The 19,663-nt window shown below is 34.6% G+C and overlaps 2 protein-coding genes and 1 long non-coding RNA gene across 11 annotated transcripts; 2 read left to right on the top strand and 1 right to left on the bottom strand.

Annotated features, from left to right (window-relative positions):
- The first annotated feature begins 40 nt into the window (after positions 1-40).
- LOC122528300 (phospholipase A2 isozymes PA3A/PA3B/PA5) lies at positions 41-10,388 on the top strand. 4 transcript variants are annotated; one of them, XM_043653275.1, is made up of 4 exons: positions 41-603; positions 5,920-6,174; positions 6,636-6,973; positions 7,164-7,640. In XM_043653275.1, exons 2-4 carry the CDS (start codon positions 5,920-5,922, stop codon positions 7,474-7,476), a joined length of 906 nt encoding a protein of 301 aa, XP_043509210.1. In that variant the 5' UTR covers positions 41-603; the 3' UTR covers positions 7,477-7,640. The 4 variants fall into 4 exon arrangements, with proteins under 4 accessions (XP_043509210.1, XP_043509213.1, XP_043509211.1 ...); XM_043653278.1 differs by having other exon boundaries at positions 342-603; positions 7,578-10,388; XM_043653276.1 differs by lacking the exon at positions 41-603 and adding an exon at positions 1,795-2,320.
- LOC122528305 lies at positions 9,957-18,932 on the bottom strand. 2 transcript variants are annotated; one of them, XR_006306540.1, is made up of 6 exons: positions 18,847-18,932; positions 14,318-15,070; positions 14,075-14,217; positions 12,467-12,769; positions 10,754-11,724; positions 9,957-10,595 (listed from the first exon to the last, which is right to left on the bottom strand). It is a non-coding gene; the product is annotated as an uncharacterized LOC122528305 (long non-coding RNA). The 2 variants fall into 2 exon arrangements; XR_006306541.1 differs by having other exon boundaries at positions 11,242-11,724.
- LOC122528298 (LIM domain kinase 1) lies at positions 11,132-18,380 on the top strand. Of its 5 annotated transcripts, none has more exons than XM_043653273.1 (9): positions 11,349-11,478; positions 12,112-12,226; positions 12,411-12,851; positions 13,146-13,238; positions 13,813-13,945; positions 14,031-14,263; positions 14,356-14,584; positions 14,647-16,085; positions 16,209-18,380. In XM_043653273.1, exons 1-9 carry the CDS (start codon positions 11,451-11,453, stop codon positions 16,681-16,683), a joined length of 3,186 nt encoding a protein of 1,061 aa, XP_043509208.1. In that variant the 5' UTR covers positions 11,349-11,450; the 3' UTR covers positions 16,684-18,380. The 5 variants fall into 5 exon arrangements, with proteins under 5 accessions (XP_043509205.1, XP_043509208.1, XP_043509204.1 ...); XM_043653269.1 differs by having other exon boundaries at positions 14,647-16,701; positions 16,923-18,380; XM_043653270.1 differs by lacking the exon at positions 11,349-11,478 and adding an exon at positions 11,132-11,197 and having other exon boundaries at positions 14,647-18,380.
- Positions 18,933-19,663: the final 731 nt, after the last annotated feature.

Below are 19,663 nucleotides of genomic sequence, written 5' to 3'. Positions count from 1 at the left end.
AAGATATAAGAACATAGAATTACTTTTTTATGTGGCTATATAAGTTTCCAATCGTTTTCAATCATCTTCAATTTGCAGCAATGAATTGTCCTGTCGTGGACGCTCGAGGAAAAAGAAAAGTGAATCGTATTGGTTTCAAATGGTTTGCATTGAGAGCTATTAAAAGCGTGGAACGATTGCGAAATCCCTTGCGGAAGGAAGAACGACGCCAGCGTGTCCTGCGCCGCCGACAAATTAATCCGAGCTATTTACAACAGACGGAGTTATATATATTGTACGGTTGCAAACATGCGACCTATCACGTGATTCAGAATCTCCCCCGTGTAATCTGGACCACTGGGTTCATATATGTATGCCACGGAATATTAGTATCCTGACGACCCGTTTCAACGATCAGTTTGATAGCAGCCGCTGAGGAGATCATAAAGCAAATCTTCGTTCAAAAAGGAAGACATCCTGCTATCAGCCACCTTGTTTTCAAGTCCACGGTCCTCTGAAACTGTCGACGAGGGCTTTCTTCTGGCGCCGTGATCCTGCGAAGACAGCAAACGCTATTCACCATCGCTGATTCAAGTTGCAGAGCATCGGGAGTTATTTTTCGATGTATGTACATCAACTTGTTGTTCTTTTCAATCTTCTGAAAATTAAAAAAAATCAGAAATTTAGAAATTTAAAAAAAATCAAGAGATTGATGGAGTCAATCGTCAAGATACGGATCATTTCTTATAATAACGATCTATCACGTTCTGATAAATTATGAAATTTGACAAAGACATATAATTATTGAGCTCTTTAATTATGCGAGTAACGTTGGTTTTGAAACAATTGCTTGGTTTGAAAAATACGATAATTTTTTTTTTAATGTAATACGTGTAATCTCAGTATTTAGTAGAAATAATTTAGTTTGAATTGAACAAATGCAATGCTACATTCAACACGCGTACGTTTCACAGGTATACATTATTCAAAATATATATTTCCTTTGAAGATACGCACGGAGAATTGACAAACGATATTCCCGAAAAGTGTGCTTTTAAGTATTACGCGAAAGGAATTTTTGATAATCGTCTGTGTAGGAAGCGGAATCACGCGAGTACATACTGAATTTCAGATAAATTGAACGAAAGGAAACACCTCGCGAAATTATATTCACCTTTGAAACTGTTAGTGAAATTATACATCCGTTAAGATACATTTGAAATGTATCCATCATATGAAAAGAGCCATCGTTATGATGAATTTGTGTACTAAATACATTGTTATTGTGTACTTTTTTCCATAAATAGATTGTTATTTCAACAACGGAGATGCAGTTTTCGCGTTTAAATTTCAAACCAAGAAACTTGAGAATTTAAAAAAAACTGAAGCAAAAAGATCCAACAATTTAATGATAAATTATAAAAGTTCTCCAGAGACTCCAGAAATTCAAATATCTGGAAATGCAAAGATTCATTCAATTTCAATTTCAATTTGAGAATCTACAAATTTTAAAAGTTTTGAATGGGTTAAAGTCTTCCAACAAAAATACTTCTTTGACAATTTCTCTCTGATACGATCCTTCGATTATTGAAATTATCAAAACATGCAAGCACATCCTGATTGCGCGTTGGTTACCTATGAAATCCAAATTTGACAGGACCAGTGTGGGCGAATCGAGGGGCTGTTGCGCACTGCAGCAGCTCCAGTCGCGTTGCGGTTTCCGGGGTGCGCAGTCGAGGGTGGGAGTTGGTTAGCAGCCCTTTGCGTACCTTGCCACTTCTTTCAGTGAGTTTCGCGTTACTCCCTCGACCCGAAAGCGTTTTGTTACTTCCTCGATCTTTCAAATCAATCTCACAAAATCCGTCTCTATTGAATCTATCCACTTATAACGTCCGAACAAACGAAACGATTTGTCCTGTCTGATACTGAACTTACCTGTCCTTCTGTGACCGGGTAAAAGATGGAGATAAACATACTCACTGCTGCACGTGCACGACTTTTCCACAGGGTAATTGATCGATTTAAGCGGCGCGTGTAATGCATATGTCGTAACGAGCAACGATTCTTCGTGAATTGTTCTTGACGTCAAATAGTGGCTAATTTGTTAATTCTTCGGTCATTCGTTGTGATACTTCGTTATGATCCTTCGTGTTGCTTTGCACTCTCTCTCGTTTTCATTACTAAAGTGCTTCGTCTTCGTTATGAATGGGCCTACAATTAATGTGATGTGCCCTTGTTGGGTCGTGAGTTAATTCTTGGTTCCTGATGTTCTTCTATGAATATTCTCCGTCATTGAGGGTGGTTCGTTTGATAAAGCAGGAAAGAAAAAAGTAGAGGCACGGTAGGTTCCTTTAAATATATAACTGAGCATAAGTTAACGCTTGAATTCATTTATGGCAATTTTAATCAAAGAATCAGTAGTAAAAATAATGTTGGTTTTAGAAAAAAAAAATAATAAACATGCAATGATATATTAGCATCCATGTAAGTCTCACTTATGATTCTGTAAACAACTTACGTTTGAGTATGTATCGAAATACTTTTGCAAATTATTTATGTGCTTTCTTCCTGAAAAGAAAGAATGAGGATTGTTAAAATGGTGATACTGATGGCAACTATTAATTATCAGTCTATCTAATTTGATAATTACGTTAAGATTTTCTTCCAACTTAATTGTGCGTTCATTCTGTCAGCTTCGTGATGTAGGATTCCTACCTCCTGTGGAAATACCCATGTACAATGACGGCGTATAAATAGAAAAATTCTCATTTGAGCTGATTAAATTTCGTTAAAATCGTAGCAAGACCACCAAATAAACAAATTTACAATATTCTTCTTCGTGGAGGATTGACGATATCGGATGAAACAAGTTATAATGATGATTTACGATGGATAAAGGTGGGTCAGTGTGGTCGAGTCACGTTTGATTTACTAGTTGATCACATAGCTATCCGGTGTGAATTGGCGCAGGTTCAAGAGACAAGTTCGTCAATGAGGCCGACTGACCCAGATTCACAATATTTGGTTTAATTTCGCTATGTGGGGTTGATGATTCTCGCGTGAAGCTCGCAAAATTTGTCGCCTGCCTGAACTGGGACGATCTAATCTTGCTAATTAGATTAAATTTCTATCGATCGAACGGTCCGTGCCGTTGGGTGATACCAATCCCTCGTCGACGTAGTCGTTTGACTCTGTTATTTCTTATATTCTTGAGACTCTTGCATGTATATATATACGTATATATGGCTGACTGGAAAATTTAGTCGTTTCTCTAAAAGAAAAATATCAGTTGTAAAATATATCAAATAAGATTCTGCTTACACTTCTAGTACTATTCCCTATTTTTATTAAAAAATGTTACCTATAGATATCCTTGATCCATCTGACAATCAACTTTTTTAAACAACATGTAAATGAAAATCCCTCTACGTTTCATTTCATAATTCCATTTCATTCCTTTGTGGATTATTGAAATAATAAAAATATCGACGTAGGAGAAGATAATTTCTGTTGGCGCCAGTCTCCAAAGGTTGCTTAAAAACTATTTAAAATCATCCAAGTATCGAGCCTCCAGTGACTTTTATAGATTCGCAAGGACGTTCATTGCCTTTTGGCGTCTCATTTTGCTTTTATTTCTCGATCTCTTTCGTGATTTCATGTCAGAGGGAAGGACAGCCGGCGAAGAGCCTTCAGAACTTTGTTACTTATCTACTAACAACCTTAAGAGAACTGTTGTCCTTGGAGGATCTTTGGAAGTGATTCTCGAGAAAGGCATCATTAGTCGTTCGACGTTCTTCCAAGCTACCACTTCGGGTAGCACTTTCTTCTATCAAATCGGAGATGTTGAGTGATTTTCGATCCGTGATCTTTCATAAAAAAAATTTCTTCCTCTTTTAGATAAGATCTCGAGGTTGAGAAAAGATCGTGTCCATTCTAATAAAGAAATTTGCAATTTTATACCTTATGCTTGAATTCTTATTTTTGTATATTATGTAAAAGTTTTCGATTTTGCGGTTATTGAATTGAGTTGCAGTTATTGAATTGAATTGGTGATGCAGATCTAGATGTGATCTAGAAGAATTGAAATCTTCCCTATAGCGTGTAGTGGATACTTTCGATTTGGACGTTTTGATTTCTGTGAATCGACAGTAAGTGCTTTTCCATTGTTTCATTGCAATGAGTATTATTCTATTAGATGAATCGCTTGATGGTGACGGTGGCGTAGATAGAATTGTCATTGATCTGTAGGTGAAATTAAATTAAATACGTAGGAAATATATAGCAGAAAAACCGTCGCGTCCTATTCTTTTTCCTATGAAATAACATGAAATATCACATTATTTAAATTATAAAATTTGATGTATGAAAGGTCTGTGAATCTTGACTTGCCTTGACATTTGAGAGAAATGATTATTAGATGCAAATATAGTCATATCTATTAATATTTTCAATTGTCATTTACTTTGCAGTATCTTGTATTAACGTCACACAATAATATAAAATGTTTTTACAAGTATTCGAATGCTTTTCTGAGTTGCTGAGAATGCTGTTATGAATTTTTATGAGATTGCTACATCTTGATATGTTGAACGGATAAACTACAATAGAATGAACGAAATAGAATGTTGGTCAATATATCAAGGAGAGAAACGTTGATCGTGAGCATTCGATAAAGAAGAAGACTGAAAGTAAATCCTTGTCATGGACACGACAGCTACGATTGGCAAAGGAGCACATCGTTTCATGACGTTTAATTGATCTACCCCCCAACTTGCTCGTTAAAGCGACCGGAATTCCTGCAGGTCAATCTATTCGAACGGTCACTTCAACGAGCAACGATTAATGACGAATTAAGAAAGAAAAACGTCACGTTGTTCTGTCTACGTAACGCAATCAGTTTCCATTAAATGTGCGTCGTCATAATTGGAGGATTTTCCAGTCCTCATCCATTGTAGAGTGAAATACATTAGTGGTGAAACATGTGGGTATCCATAAAATCTTTAAACCTTTTTAACGAAAAATATAGGAAGAGATAAATTATTATAAATATGTGTCAGTATATTCTGTTCTTATAATATTGTTCATCTTATCCAATGTAATTTCTTGGGATATTGATACTTCTTGGAAACTAATTAATTGCAGTAAAATTCAATTAATATTTAACATTTAATTTAGATCCTATACAACTAACGCAAAAATATTACAAAAAATTCAGGTTTTGAATATTTGGAATAATCAGCTTTTGAAATAAATATATGAAAAATACCAGTCTATCATACTAGATAATTTAATTAGAATATTTCACGATATTAAATAATCTAAATGTCATTCATACTTATATGGTATAAAAGCTACTTAGGATTTGCATGAATATTAACACTGTGTACTTAAGTGAAACTGAGGACGAAATGCGGTTGTAATGATATTAGTATTTGTATATTCCATATACATATGCATAGTCACTGCAAAGTTGAGAAACATTTGCTGATCGTTGTCCCACTGCCCTCGTTGATAACGTTCATCGAGTGCAAATTCAAATAATTTAAGAATAAAAGAACAAATTGATGGACGAGAACTTTTTTCCATTAAGAATTACGTATAGTGATCGCTGAGAAATAATAGAAATGAAACACCTACGGTGAAAGCAGAATCTGTTTTCAATTGGTGATGTCATACATTACCTTCGAGACAATGAATACGTTTAATAAACTATTTATCTTATCCTTGTGATGTTAAAATAATTCAAGATATCAGATTTCTGTGATATCACGAATAATGATATAAATATTTGAATAGGATCCTTGCGAAACAACATGATACGAGATATAAGATAACAGGAAGTTTGACTCAGCTGGAAAATGATTTTTGTTTGATATTTTCTGGAATAAATTGAACAGATTAATTAATTTGAATTATTCCTTTTTTTGTTTTTGTATATAGATGCTTGCAGTGTTTTTGTTATTAATACCAGCGCTCTGGGGGGATGAAACCGACGCTAGTGTTCTTGTAGCAGACATGACAATGTCCAGAATGGTTGAATTAAACCCTGACGCACCCTTTTGTACATTGTACACCGATCGTGGCGTTATTCAGAGAATGGTCCTTGGAGCCGATCCGAAAAAAGTCCGACAAATGTCAGCAAACCTCGTAGCAGACTTGGAGGAAACGTGTAAAGCTTCCCGTGATAAGGGAAAGGTATCGATTGATCTCTTCAATGAATTGATTATGACCTCATATACAGATAGTCGTAACAGTAAATAGAAGCAGTAATGCTAAAAATTTGTTACTGTCCTTTATGTGTAAATTTACACATCTACAAACTCTCATAATATTTATTTTATTTCAATTCTCTTAATAAAATAAAGATAGAGAATAATGCGCATTTATTACTATTTGTAAATCTTTATTCTAATTCTAATTCTAATTCTAATTTTAATTTTATTCTTATTCTAATTCTAATTCTAATTCTAATTTTATTCTAATTCTAATTCTAATTTTAATTTTATTCTAATTCTAAATCTACTTATGTAACGGGGATGTATATCCTCATCATTTGTCAATGCACCAATATTACTAATTTAAAAATTATTTTGTAAGAGAATCCACGGCTTAAGGAATTGTAAAATATTATAGAATATGTCTGTATGTTACATTAGAATCAGCCTCCAGGTGGTGGACTGATCTATCCAGGCACAAAATGGTGTGGACCAGGCACTTTGGCAAAATCGTACGACGATCTTGGTCATCATGCAGCCGAAGACGCTTGCTGTAGAGAACACGATCACTGTCCAATCACAGTGTCGCCTAAGGAGTGCATTAATGGTATATGTAACAATTCGCCAGTCACACGGTCTCACTGCGACTGCGATGCCAAGTTCCGTAGATGTTTGCAGAAGATTAATTCAGAAGTGGCGAACACTCTCGGTGCTCTTTTCTTCAACGTGATACAAGTGACTTGCTTCAAGGAGAGGCGTCCGTGTTCGCAATGGCAGAGGTGGGTACCAAAAATATTGATAAAATTGATATTTTAGGAAGAAAGTAATGAGTTTATAGTACCTTTTCCAATCCAAAATTTTTTCTGCGACAATGAATACATCATCAAAAATATAGACGTTAAAACGACTCTCTCGAAGTGATCAATGATTAAACACGCTCGTAACGATTGCGTGAACGACCCTCCTTAGTTGTCCCCAGATTTGGATGAATTCGACACGGTACGAGTTTATTAATTCGCCATGGTCTACTAATTTGTCACGGGATTATTACACCAACAAGATCCTTCTCTTCAAAACGTTGCTTCAGGTGATGCGTGACGTTCTCAAGAAGAAACAACTTCTATCTTCATGGCTACATGATATGTCCACCAATTGTAAATGTAATTCTGTTACTTTATTCTTACAGTTATCTTATCAGTTGGTAATGGGAATTACAATCATGGTGGTGGCCAACAATGCTTCCTTTAACACATCCTCCGCAAAATTAATTCTAATGGAATGAATCTTTTTAAATTCTAAGTTTCTCTTTTTTTTTTTGTAAAAGTTTCAATGAAACAATTGTATCGTAACCAATGTAATTGTTATGTGGTCGATCTGTTACAGAAATGGTTACTCGGAATCAGTATCCAACCGGTTGTGCTCCCAGTACAAATTCCGACCAAGCGACAAATATGTGCCGCTAATGCCTTTGAACATAAACTAGCTATTGCGGAAACGCAAGAAGGAACCAAACGGACCAGACAACCTTTAAAGCGATGCCAGTTAACAGAGTTTTAATGAGCGGGATTATTGTACGCGCTTCAGTCGCGTTCCTCGTGCACCCCTTCTCTTTCTTTCATGTTAAACCGATTTGTCTGGGAATCGAGCAACAATCTTCTTTCACGGTTATTCATGAATTTATATTGTTACAGGTCGCTGTTCCTCTTGGAATGCCATTTTTTTCTTGTTGACGTTTGCTCAAGGGAAGTTCTTCATTACTCCGACCAATTTTCCTACAACATTCTCAGTTTTAATTTTTATAAAAGAGTAAGAATCTCTTTCGAAATTTTACTTCTTAACTAAATCGATATCATTTTAGCTTACTTAATAGAAACTACAAAAATTTTTGATAATAAGAAGCTAAATTAGAAGGTAATGAAAGGAATCCATAGGCTCACATTGGCCAGGAGAAACGGCTATGCAAATGTTAACACCTGTCGTCCTTGTAGCTCGGTTTGCAGTGTGTGCGAGGTTAACGTGTGTTCCCACGAAAATTTATTTTATCTTTTGTTTCGCGATTATAAAATGAAGCGCGCGAAGAAAAAGTTGTGCAATATTTAGAAAGCCGTTGAAAAAAAAATTGACACGAAATTTGAAAAAAAAAAAAAAAGACTAAATGCATCGTATTACAATTAAATCGAATTTATATTACTAACGAAACAATGTACAACTCTACTGCTCAATATTACTCTTTTAACGTTTTTGCAGCTTTAAAGGTAACAGTTTAGGTGACAACCTTCATAAAAAGTGAAAGCGAAAGCGAAAGTTATTAATCATAGTACAAAATCGAGGGAAATCTGCTTTTTTGGTAAATTTAAATTAAAGATTAGAGAAGAAAAATAATTATTGAAAAATTATTGCTTGATTAAATGCGATAAAGGAAGGTTTTGCCGAAACAAGGTTCGGGTCTCTTGCATATCATTTACCGCCATTACTGTCGCTCAAATGCATGCAACTGCATGAGAAAGTGTGGCATCAGTTCTTTCCTAGATTACGATTTTCCATCTAGTTGATGCGGAAGTAATTGAAAAAAAATTTATTGAAAATGTCACAATTTATTGCATATCACTTCCGCCAAAATGGCGCCACGAATAAAAATTCCAGGAAAATATTATTTGAAGTATGTTACATTCGTTTCTGAAATAAGAAATCGTTATTGTTGCTACTGTATCAACTGGATGGGTTCACAGCGTACCAATGAATTCCATATTTACGATTTTTCTATCCTCTTTGACAGTTTAGATTTTGCATTTAACAAATCTCTATTTGATTCAAGATATTTTTAAGGTCGTTTGTGTATCTTACGAAAGATAATATTAACATTGGAATTCATGGAAGATTAGTCTCGAACTGCTCAAAATAATTTGAAGAACACTTTCATCTCTTGGCTTCACTTAATATTTTACTCCAAAAAGGAAAGAATACGAATTATTTTGAGCAGCATTTGAAAAAAGGAGAAAGAAACAGAATGACAACGACCCTGCACAATCTTTACTGTGATTGAAATTATACAGACATAAACATATTGTACAGTTTTACTTGTATAGAGGTATGTTATAAGCAACCGTCCATTATTTGTGGTTACTCGTGCCCAAATAATCGATGAGACCTGGAGAGAACCGGAAGTTTTCGCTGGACGATCAAAAATTATCCGGACTTTGTAAATATTTCGAGAAGGTCAGCCGGGAAAGCGTGCAATCGATTGAGCGTATTATATTGATGTCATATTGAGAATACTTCGGTGACATTTCATTTCCTGAAGACCTTCGATTGACTAACGGTACGGTAGAATCTACAAATTCGAAGCAAAGTAAAATAAAACTTGAAACATGTCAATTCCAAAGATGAATAGTTAAATTGATACAGTTAAATTGTTAAATCTTGTTCTTATTATATTATTCTTACAAATAGAAAGCTAAGTTTTGCAACATTCAATATTAAATCAATAACTTTCATATTAATAGCAGTATTAATAAATTTCATAATTAGAATTGATGGTTCAAGTTACTATTTTAAAGCATTTAATAATAAAAAAATCAGTTTGTTCATGGAAAATAAAATATTCATAAAATAGACATAATATTTAGTGAATGAAACAAACTTCTATTTGTTATTTCTTTACTTGTCTTTCTTTAAAAATACACATTCGTCAAAATGTCCAAACCCAGTTATGGATTGATTGTACCATTTGAGAAGAATTTTGTCATCTGAAATTTATTTTTGAACAAACTGAATTTTCGAGATTAAACTGTACCGGTGAATGTGAGATGGATATGTATGGAGTAGTTTTAATTAGTAAGTACAATTTTTAATTAGTTTTTAATTAGTACGTATAATATCACGATATATTAGTTTTTAATCTGTGCACACAATAATTGCTTATATTACATTACTTATATATACATATTATATCTCCCAAAGAATACGTATATTACATATCATAAAGGAAATAATATTAATTTTGCACGATGCTCTATAATTATATTTATCTTGGAAATCTTGCAAAACTTTGAATGGCACTATATAATTATATACTTTCATAAGTTATCGAAAACTAGTTTAAGATATATTTGAGATGTTATAAACTGCATCTGTATTGATTTGAGTTAAATCAAAGACCAAGAATATTGTGAAAAATAAACAACTACCTCTTTACCTTACTTCTTCTTTTATTCTTCAATAAGCATTGATTTTGAAAAAATGCTGACCATCGTCCTTTATCGAAAAAATTACTGACCGATGCGGAAGTTATTCGAGGAACGATCCGTTGTTGTCAAGTTAATTGAAGACCATGCAATCATAAACAGTCCGTCATGCGAGGTTCAATCAAAGTGACATTATTTCGAATTTCGTAGAGTATCCCTAATAGAATGAAAAACTTCATTAGATAAGCGTTTTTTATTAATTCTTGGAATTAATTAGAATTAATTATAAAAGTTTCCGATCCTTTTCAACGTGTAACAAAATATATAATGTTTTTTCGCATCTAAATGCTATTCTAATTTTTAAAATAATTTTACATTTCAATTTAATTCCAATTTCAACCACTACCAATGTTGTAATCATATTCCACGCTGAATCGGTAATGTTGGAAATGATACTTAAATGGTAGAAAGGTTTTAGCGCCGCCTGTGATTACTTAAGAACAAGATAGACTCGACACGCAACACAAAAATGCGTTGAATTGTAGCTCAAATGAGGCACAGTCAAGCCTATAATCATTCACTGCAATGACAATGAAATTTTTAAATATTTTAAATATAGATAAGCAAAAGTCTTTTTTAAGTCTTTTAAAGCTTTAAAGTTGAGTACTTTCTGTATGATTCTTAAATTTCGCGCCATTATGCAATGCCCATAATGTCGAGAGTGGATTTCGAATCTGCTCGTTTCATGTTCAGCGACCAAAGTGCGGAGTGGGAGTGTGTCAGTTCTAGATGCTGTGATGGATGAAGTTTCATCGAACGGTACGTCTTTTTCAGCAAAGTTAGAGTGTTATTTTTAGACGAACCGGCCGAATTTGTAGTGTGCTATATGCAACGTTTCAAATAGTACAGCGCGACAAACGAATTGATCGATGATCTCCTGTGTACGCTGTATCCTTCATGGATCGCGTGGGCGTCCTGTCTTCCAAGTCTGTTGGCCCACGCTCTTCCAGAACCTTTATTTACGCATTCGTTTCGACTGCATCTTCTCGATTGTATATTAACGAGGGGGACAATGCTCCGACGAGCATTTTACAATTTTGGTGATGCTTTTTTCTCATTGACAAGCCTCGGTCGCACTGCAATTGGCTGATTTATTGTCAGCTGGTTGATAACCACTTTCCCAACGCTAATGTCAACCGTGAATCACGTTTCCTTCCTACTACACGTCCCTGACGCGTTCTGTTTTCCGTCTGACTGCGCTGTGTTTGTTTTCATAACCGCAGCAACTTCCAATCATTCGTCATTTAATGTCCGAGAAAAAATTTTGTCGCTGGTGTGTCGCGTTCCTATGAAAGTCTTACAAAAACGCACGTACCATTACTACTAGTGTAAATAATATTATTACTAGTGTAAATAAAAATATTATTACTAGTGTAAATAATACGATACAAATAAGATATTTAAGATTAGAACTACCTAGTTTTTAATATTTATTGCATAACGTATTGCACAGAAATGATTATCATTAGATAAATAGATATACAGATAATCATGATTCTGTTTTAAAAACCAATATTAATCTTTACAATGAAGTATCAAAGATATCTATATTTATGTATTTAATAATTTAATATAAACAGAAAACCTGGGATCAATGCATTTTGTAATTCTAGTGTTAAAAATCATTATAGCAAGAAAATTAATTTGATAATTAAATTGATGATATTTTTCAGACCTTGGAAGTGGGGAAAGTGGCGGGACATTGATATGTGCTGGATGTCTCAATGCAATAGATGAAGATGAATTCATACAGGCACTAAATCAAGAATGGCACATTGATTGTTTTCGGTAAAAACAAGTAAAATAAAGATACAGTGGTTATAAAAAGTATATAAAGTATTGATTTGATCCAAATAATGAAATATAGTAATGAAGTAAAGAAAACATTTCATTGGATAATCCTTTTTTTAGCCACTGTAATTTAATTGTAATATTAATAAGAACATGTCATTGCAAAATTATTACGCTCTAGGTGTTCAGCATGTGATATTGGTCTGTCCACATGGTACTTTGAGAAAGATGGCTTACTTTTCTGTAAGGATGATTATTGGGCTGCCTATGGTGAAGCTTGTCAAGGTTGTGGCCAAATCATTACGGGTCCTGTCATGTTGGCAGGAGATCACAAATTTCACCCAGAATGTTTTGCCTGTAATTCTTGTGGAGCCTTCATTGGAGATGGAGAGAGTTATGCATTGGTCGAGAGATCCAAATTATATTGTGGAAGTTGTTACAAGAGGCAAATGCAGCCGATCAACAGGACAGCTAATTGTCCCTTCACAAGAAAGCCACATAGCATTAGATTGGTTGAAATACCTCCAAATACTTCTGATCCTGAAAAACAGAGAGGAATTAAATTAACATTAGACACAACTCCTAGTCCTCGAAATTGTGGTGCTTTACTTCGTATATCCGAGTATGTATAGCGATATATATTTGTTTTTATTCAGTAGTTAAAAGTTTAAAAATAAAATACAGAGCTATAAAATAATGTTGGCAACTTTTTATAATTTAATATAAAACAAACGTGCAAAACAAGAGAAAATAGGAAATATTCACTTCTAAAATAAATTACCATTGGAGTTATATCATTGTAGCTTTTTATGATATTTAACGCTATGCATGAATGTCGTTTTTTAAAAACAAATAAATAAAATAATAAATAAAATAAAAGATGAGCAGCCTCTAATAACTTTGAACTAAAATACAGGTTAATGAGAAATGTTCGTGGAAAAATCAGTAAGCTGCTGGCCTCTGTGATGGAGGTTCTGTTTAGACTATGCTGCCACTTCTCTAATCATAGGTACAGCATAACAAATAAATAATATGCACTAGATATTGTGTTGTTACAAGTTAGATGTGTGTCTTTTAGTTTCTGCTATTTAACTGCACGCAAAATGTATTTTGTGCAAAATGATTTTTTCGTGTGTATTATAATATTTGTTCGCTCTATTTGTGCTGTATAAATATATGAGCATATAACATTTAGGATGAAGTATAAGTTTAATACAATTAGGAGCACTTAAAATAGTTGCTACATATATATCACTCTATTAATATGATTTTCAATTTTAATATTTTTATATTTATTTTAATGATTTTCATAGCAAATATGTCTTGTTTCTTCCATGTTTCTATATTTTATATTTCTTATGTTCTGTATCTTATATGTTTCTCATAATTAAAAAGAAAAGAAAACAAAACTTGCGTTGGATTACAAATAAACATGCAAATTAGTTTTGCTAGTCAATTTCACTTCTAATCTTTAAATCAATTACGATTTAAATGCACGCAAAGTTTTGCATGTTTTGTTTAAAAGATGTATGTATGATGTTGTATTTATGAACATTGGAGATGTAATGTGAAATATGTTACAGACTGAATATGTCCAGTGATCTCATATCTTTGCACATTGGTGACCGCATACTCGAAGTAAATGGTACTCCAGTTAAGGATCAGCCTATAGAGAATATTGAAAATCTAATACAATATTCTGACACAGTTGTACAGGTAAATTTTATCCTACAACAAGAGTTTTTAACATTGCTCTCTGTTTAAAAAATAATAATGAAAACAAATGCATTGAACATTGCAGCTAACCATTGAGCACGATCCGGACGCAGTGTCTCGAAGACTCACATATTCATCGCCGTCTGCGGCTATGTTGACATCGATTGCCAGTCCAAGAACAAGTCCCGAAAATAAAGAACGTTTATTTAAACGCCGAGATGAAGGTTACATCAGTGGAACGCGCAGCAGACAATTGAGAAGAACCAGGGATCCTATGCACAAAGAGCGTAGTAGTTCCATGTCGCGATTGCTTGATGGGTAGAGCTCAAGTTCCAAAAAGAATGTTTTCATAATGCCGATAATTGAACATACCTGTATTTTAATCTGCACTTTTTATAATGTATTCACAGATCTTCAACTACAAATCCTACATGTGACTTAAGCAGGACTAGATCGTTTCGTGTCGAACCAAAGAATCAAAGAATATTCCGTGCCAGTGATCTAGTAAAAGGTGAACTGCTGGGTACAGGATTTTTCGGGCAGGTGTTTAAAGTCACACACAGAGATACCAATGAAGTGATGGTGCTAAAAGAGTTGTACAGAGTAGACGAGGAGGCGCAAAAAAATTTTTTGAAAGAGGTAAGCCGATCATTTTATTGTTACTAGTTTCCCTATATTAATATTTTATACAAATTTAATAGGTTGCGGTATTACGTTCTTTACATCATAATAACGTTCTCCGATTCATCGGTGTTCTATACAAAGATAAAAAGCTTCATTTAGTCACCGAATACATAGCGGGTGGAACTCTAAGAGCTTTTCTTCACGATACGAATGAAATCTTACCTTGGGAGCAACGAACGTTATTTGCTAAAGATATAGCCGCTGGTATGGCTTACTTACATTCCATGAATATCATTCACCGAGACTTGAACTCGCATAATTGTCTCGTACGCGAGGATAAGACTGTAGTCGTGGCTGATTTTGGCCTAGCGAGGATAATACAGAACGGTAATTCTCCCCATAATCGCAAATATAGCAGACATTCCGACGGAGAGGCAAAAACATCGAAGAAAGAGCGAAAGAAAAGGTACACGGTAGTTGGAAATCCGTATTGGATGGCACCTGAAATGATGAAGGGTAATAAGTACGACGAGAAAGTTGATATATTTAGTTTTGGTATTGTCGTTTGCGAGATCATTGGTCGGGTTCAAGCGGATCCCGACTATTTGCCACGATCGTCAGATTTTGGTTTGAATCAGAACGTATTTAAAGAAAAATTTTGTTCCAATTGTCCAGAGATGTTCTATATGATTGCCTTTCTTTGCTGCGATCTAAATCCTGACAAGAGACCACCTTTCGAAGTGATGCAGTTATGGCTGAAAGCATTAGCAAAGCATTTATCGGTGGGTGCAGAATTACCATCAGATTTGGAGTTCGATATTAGAAATTATACGGGACCGAGCACGAGTACGAGTGAGTCCACGACTCCAGAGACTCTGGCGCCGCAATTGAAGCCCATTAAAGAAGGTCAAGTACATCAGGAGAAAAAACGGTGCAGTGGTTGTGACGACAGCACGCTGGAACGTGAAGAAACTGTGCCTGCTAGTAATATCCTTCAAGTGCCTGACGTGATAAGCCCTCGAGGAAGATATGCAAGACAGAACAGTAAAACGAGCGAATCTTCCGGGAGTTCGGGTCGTTATTCCAGACAGAACTCGAGGTCCAAGGAAGCATCCATCGACAAACCGGACATTGTTATTTCTCCAGACTCTAGTGGATTTACCGGCTGCTTTCCAAGGCAAAGTGTCAGGTCGATCGAATCGCCTGCCCACTTTTCGAACGACAAACAGAATTCGCACGTGAAGAACGAAGTGGAATCGAATTTAAAACGGATACCTACGATCGAAAAGATACGGTACGTGGGTAGAGCGAGCCCGTGCTTTTGTGAGACTTCGAAATCATCCACAGGCTCTTATTTGAGAAGGACGAAGATTTCTCCTACAAAAGAGACGCCAAAGAATGCATTTTCCCCGCAAAAGAACAGTCAATCGGAAGCTGGTATTTCGTTGCGATCGAAAGTAAGCGTAATGCCCGGAGAAGTTAGCGAGGACGAACCTGGCAACAACAAGGTAATCAGGCAGGAAAGTAACGTTTCGGATATCGGTAGTATATTGTCTAGGCAAGGAAGTCTCACAGTATTGGACTGCACGGCCAAACACAAAGATAAGATGTACAAAGATTATTCGCCTTTTAACACCTTGCAGAAGGAGGATCTACGTAAAGGAGCCAGTTTCAGAAACAATACTACGCTTCATTATGCAGACAGCCTCTATTCGAATTCGAGTCTTTCCAAGAACGACGATTTTCTCACGTACAACGCACGAAATGACATTAATGTAGATAACAAAAATGATTGCACCACGTCCGGCCAAGATTGTACGAATTTCGAAACGAACGACTCTAAGAAACCAGTACTCGAAACAACGTCGATGTACGATGAAAAATTGCCTAACTCTTTAACGGATTACACCGGATGTTACAAGAATGTGGATCTATGCAGGCAGGATAGTTTTGGTTCTGACAGCGCGGTTGGCACCATGAGGAGTAACTTCTTCGCAGACTTAGATTTAGTTCAATTAAGAGACGGCAGGCACACACCGGATTTGTGCCACACACCCGAACGATGTTGCACTCCTAATCGGGCTGCATCGCCAATAGAGAGTACAGCTTTGTGAAGTTTCCACACTAACAAAGTAACGTATTACGTTCGTAATGAAACGGATCTTTACTAATCTCATTTTTTTTTTTTTTACGCTTAATCGAAGATCTGGTAATTTAAGTTGTTTAGTTCTCACTCTTATTTCTTTTTTAACGTTCACAATAATAAATAATCATCGCGAAGCGATTATTTTTTTCTTTTTTTTTAATTAAATGTGTTTTGACGCGCGAGAGAAAAAAAAAGTATTATTAACAGTTTGATGTCCAGTATTATAGGGAGTCCCATGATCAGTCTACGTGAGTTTGAAACATTTTGGATGGCAGAGGGAGATGCCATCCAGACGAACTCGTACAAAAAAGGTTCGCATTCCTGCAAGATCTTGTCTTGTGGTTCACATAAGCGGGAGTTTATGTAATTATAAGACTAACGAAAGCATTCCATCCAGAATCGTATTTGATGCATTCAGAATCGATAGAATTAACCGCGTGCTTTTGAGAAGAGTGATGGTCCGTAAACGCACCGATCGTGTTTCAACAATTTTTGAATGGTGTTCCCAAGGGCACTGAACAAAAAGTCTGAATCGGTGCATCTCCAGTTCTTTATTCTTTATGGAAATATGGGATTATATCGAAGAAGTTATAAGCATTATTGTAGAATCAGTTTTGTAGAATAGAGTGTAAAAAAATGATATTCTTTACCGGATATATATGTACATCATACTGTAAAATATTATTCGCATATATATGATGGTGATGTGCATGTACAAATTATCAACATGTATAAATTTTGGATTCGTTAGTTATATCTTTGTTATTCCCATAGCAAATATAATTTCACCGATATGATATTAAATACTTTCTTTTCTTATGTTCTCGACGTTGTTATTTATACTTTCTATTTGTCTTTAATTTGTAAATTGCAAAATTACTTTTTATTTAACTTGAGTAATCCACACGTTACACAACACACTCATACATATGTTGACAAAGGTATAAGTGATGAATAGTATGATGTGTATAATATAAAAGAATGTACATATAGTTTTGTATATATATATTCCAACATTTGTCATGTTCAAAACACTGTTTACAGAACGTGTATTTAACAGTAAAAAGCTTTATATTGATAATGTAGAGACGAAGGTTCTTTTGATACTATTAAAAAAAAAAGTTGTATTTCTATTCTATTACATTCTAATTATAAGCAAAATGTTCCCTAATTTAATCGAGGTAGAGCGGACAGCACATTACAGGATTTAAATGATTTGCAATTGAATTTCAAATGTCACGAAGAAGAAAAACAAAGAAGCACGGTTAATATTTTCTACACAAGTTAGTAAGATGTCTGCACTTTATGCTGCATGCAAAAATTTATTTATTTTGTTACTTATACTTCTTTACCGTTTACTTTTTTAACTCATACAATTGGCTATGTATTAAAACGTTGCTTTTTTTTATTTTGAAAAACCATTTTTGTTTATTCAAACGCTGTTATTAAAAGCACTTCGATTCATTACACCAAATAAATATTTATTATCTGTGATAAAAAATGTTTTGAAGCTATCTATAGTTGAAAAATTTCAAGTGGAAGTGAAGTGAGGAAATGTTACTAAAATAAAGGAACCCCATTTCTCTTACTCTTTAATGTATAAGAAGAAAGAAAAATTACTCGCAGCATTAAACTATGACGACATATTAACGAAAGCAGAAATAACAAAAAAAAAAAAAATAATGGCAAAGATTTTTCACATATTCCATTTTCAATGCATTTCCAATATATTGTAAAACATGTATTTCGAAAATGAATATATCATAATTAAAAAAAAAAAAAAAAAATGGATGTGTGTGAAAAACATGCGAGCATCGAAGACAATGTTCGATTTAAATGTTTAAATGAGGGATACGATGTACACTGTTGAAACATTCGAGTAAATTGTTTGGTAGTTGCAAGTGAAGACTTGATTAATTAATTGATAATAATGTCTTTGATCAATTGAATTCTCTGTTTAAACCATTTAAATGCGAATTTAAATTTTTCAGAACGAACTGATTAAAACAAAAATGAGGTTGGATCGAATGTTTCAAAGTTTTAAATATTACCCGCGCATGTCGCAGTATATTTAGAGACACACCTGTGTAAGAAATAATGGTCGACCGAATAATCACGTATGAATACTCACGCGCATATGTAAAACGGCGAAAGGCGCTCGTAGTACGATTTTCAGCAAACAGTATTAGTCTCGTTATCGTTGCTTACTTATGAATACCGTAGTACACAAATAGGAAACTTTATAGACACGCGACGGGCACAAAAGGAACTCTGTAAACTTCTGTAAAAAAAAAAAAAAAAAAAAGAAAAAAAAGAAAGATCAAGATGGAGATGGAGAAAAAGAAGAAGAAGACAAGACCTTTAGAATGGTAAACACATTATTTTTATAGTTGCTGTAAATTGTTATGCTCCTTTTGTTCGACACGAATTGGGGGACACGAGGAGCATTTACAAATCTTAACCCCTTGCAAATTATTTTTCTTCACTCCGATAAATGGCGTACACGATAGGATCAGAGCATATTTCGTATACTACTTTGTTACGGGAGAGAATAAAAAAAATCACGAATCACAAAAAAAAAAGGAATTCGCTAGGCCTCGTGATAAATTAACGTTAACCTCTTAGGCATGGCTGAATTTTGTGCGGACTGTTTCTCTGTATGGCAGAGTTTGACTCGAATTACATGTAAACAATACAGCACTGCAATGTGACGGAAAGCCACTATAGTGGCGCATCGTGCCTAAAAGGTTAAGCGTGAAACGATTTTATTGCGTGAGAATATTTTCTTGGGAGAAGATTTTCGAATAGAAATTCTCATTTATTTTTTCAACTGGATTCGCTAGATCTCTCTGTGATCTTCGAATGGAAACACTGTGCTAATTACAAACTCGTCACATGTAGTGATTCTTGTGAAAAGTATTAGATCTGCTAGAAATCTGTATTATATA

The sequence above is a fragment of the Frieseomelitta varia genome, unplaced genomic scaffold, assembly GCF_011392965.1.
Source record: "Frieseomelitta varia isolate USP_RPSP 00005682 unplaced genomic scaffold, Fvar_1.2 scaffold_248, whole genome shotgun sequence".
Classification (NCBI taxonomy): domain Eukaryota; kingdom Metazoa; phylum Arthropoda; class Insecta; order Hymenoptera; family Apidae; genus Frieseomelitta; species Frieseomelitta varia.
The sequence above is the reverse complement of the archived record's forward strand: the minus strand, read 5'-3'. Positions and strand labels throughout refer to the sequence as shown.